We start from the raw sequence: 2,206 nt of genomic DNA on the forward strand, positions 1-2,206 counted from the left end.
ATACAGTACTGGGAACCATATTACCTTCTGTAAGCTACAGGAACAATTCCAGCACGATATTGTGCAATCTTTAGGAAAGCAGGTTGTGCCAAATCGAAGTGTTGGAGAGGGGGATTGCACCACCCGCCATTATCATTAGAGAGGGCGTAGTTCGGGGGACAGAAGTTGGTGGCAGTGACCGTAATGGTGTTACGAAGGCACCATTGGGGATCATTTTGGCACCTCAGTTGATAACATGCGCCACAGCTCAAGCCATTGTTGAAGAGAGTTGTGCTTAGAGCTGCAGTTCTGGTGCCATACCCCTGGCTGTACAAGTTTCCATACCCACATGCTCCCCCTGCACCCACAAATGTCATTGTGATTTTGAAAATGTATCATTAATGTCATGCATGCACAACATGTGACATGTCACTTGTTGTCCTCGTAATTTTATAAATGTCACCTACGGAAACGTTGCAAAATGACTTATATCATAAAAGGGCTATTTGGGTACTTCCTGTCCCAAATTGTTTGTCCACTTTTTGAAATTTGCTTGTCCCAAAATATTTGTCTATTTTGAATACTTAATGAGGCATACTTTATACAAAATTTCTCTTTTGTCCCTTCCTTTCTAACTAAGTAATATTGTTAAACTGTCAAAGGGTATTCCTTGGAGAGTCAAGACCCTATGAGAGTAACGATTATGTTCCCTTAAAAAGTTGATTTTCCTGAATTAGAAAACAAATTAAGAAAGAGTGACTACCGTATCTCAAATTGTTAATAAGTTGGTTTTCCTGAATTTTGTTCCCTTACATGACTATCATATTTCAAATTTGTTAAAGCACACACAGGTGCGGGGAGAGAGGAAATTATTCACTAACCCATTGTGCCAGAAGCATCAGAGCCACCATAGAACGTGGCGTGAGCACTTTGCCAACCGCTATAGAACCCATCGGCTCCGCCGTGGGATACGCAGCAGAAAAGAAATAAGAAAAGTGGTAGATATTGCATTGAAAACTTTGCCATTCAAATGCAGTGACCAGTGAGTGAGTCTTTGCTTAGAGTAAGTAAGGCTTGAGAGTGTGAGTGAAAATGGTTACGTATATTTATACATACACACGAAGGAGGGGCACTGCAATAAAGCTTGAGATTGGGTTTGCATTGTACCGGTGGTGGCCCGTGGGGGTAGGAAGCTAGCTAGCTAATGAGATCCTCTTGTAAATTGTTTTGTTTTTTGATAACAAAAACAGGTAGGAAATTAAGTGATCGCTTTTGAGCCGGCCAAGTACTGAAGAACAGATTCAACTCATTAACGCAAATCATATGCAGCAATGCAATAACTTATGGTTGGCCCACCTCTACCTTCCTTCACTCTCTTCATCTACGTACGTACGTACTTTCTTATTGTATCAAAACTAACAAAGAAATCTATTTTGTAGATTTTGCCTATACAAATGAGAAAGTGTTGTCACGTAATTGATTGTCCTCTAAATAATTAAGAAACGACCGGAATTGGTACCTTTTCACTTTCTTCACTTTCTCGTCCTCGCGTGTTCGAGTTTGAAAGTTAATTAATCTCTTTGTGGAATGGGTTGCACTCTATATTTCTCTTTTAAAGTCGTTTAGATTTTGATTTGCCGTGGGTAAAAGAAGAGAAAGTAGGACATTTTCCCAAGCAGATTATCCTAAGTTGGTTGCCTTTGAGTATTGGACTTGTAAGCTACTAGGATATGGGTGAATGACAGATGTTCACCGCAATTCATTATAGTTTATGTCTGTGAACAAAACTGATTTTTACTCGAACCATTCGAGTATTGCTCGTCAGTCATAAGGTCCGTCACCGGAGTAATTGACCAACCGCCATGGCGCACGGCCACATTCCACCTCAAGACCCTTTTAAGTCTTTAACGCCATCGCATTTTCTTACGGAAATCATACACTTAGTCATGAACTTGTTAAATGACACGTACGCGATCATGCTTGCTAGCTAGCACTGGTCCACCTGGGTTCTTGGCCTTTGGCGACAGTGACATGGCAACGGCTTTTTTATGGGTCAATAGGACACGTGGCGGGTGAACATATAAAAGCGTAAAAAAGATGATCAATGGGTTCGTGTTGAAGGAGTTCACATGCATGATGGTATTCAAAGCATGGAAATTGGAGTCAAAAGAAGGGTGACGTGTCAGCTATTATTTGGACGGTCAGATCACATGTAGGAGTAGGAAGA

General features: G+C 41.0%; 1 protein-coding gene across 1 annotated transcript in view; it reads right to left on the bottom strand.

Annotated features, from left to right (window-relative positions):
• The window catches only part of LOC131326150 (expansin-A10-like), a 1,823-nt gene extending 758 nt beyond the window's left edge, over nucleotides 1-1,065 (bottom strand). The window contains exons 1-2 of the mRNA XM_058358766.1: nucleotides 861-1,065; nucleotides 25-337 (exon numbers count right to left, since the gene is read on the bottom strand). Coding sequence (XP_058214749.1) covers nucleotides 25-337; nucleotides 861-1,005 — 458 coding nt within the window. The 5' untranslated portion in view covers nucleotides 1,006-1,065. The remainder of the gene's footprint in view (nucleotides 1-24; nucleotides 338-860) is intronic.
• Between the last annotated feature and the right edge of the window lie 1,141 nt (nucleotides 1,066-2,206).

Source organism: Rhododendron vialii, chromosome 5a (assembly GCF_030253575.1).
Source record: "Rhododendron vialii isolate Sample 1 chromosome 5a, ASM3025357v1".
NCBI lineage: Eukaryota > Viridiplantae > Streptophyta > Magnoliopsida > Ericales > Ericaceae > Rhododendron > Rhododendron vialii.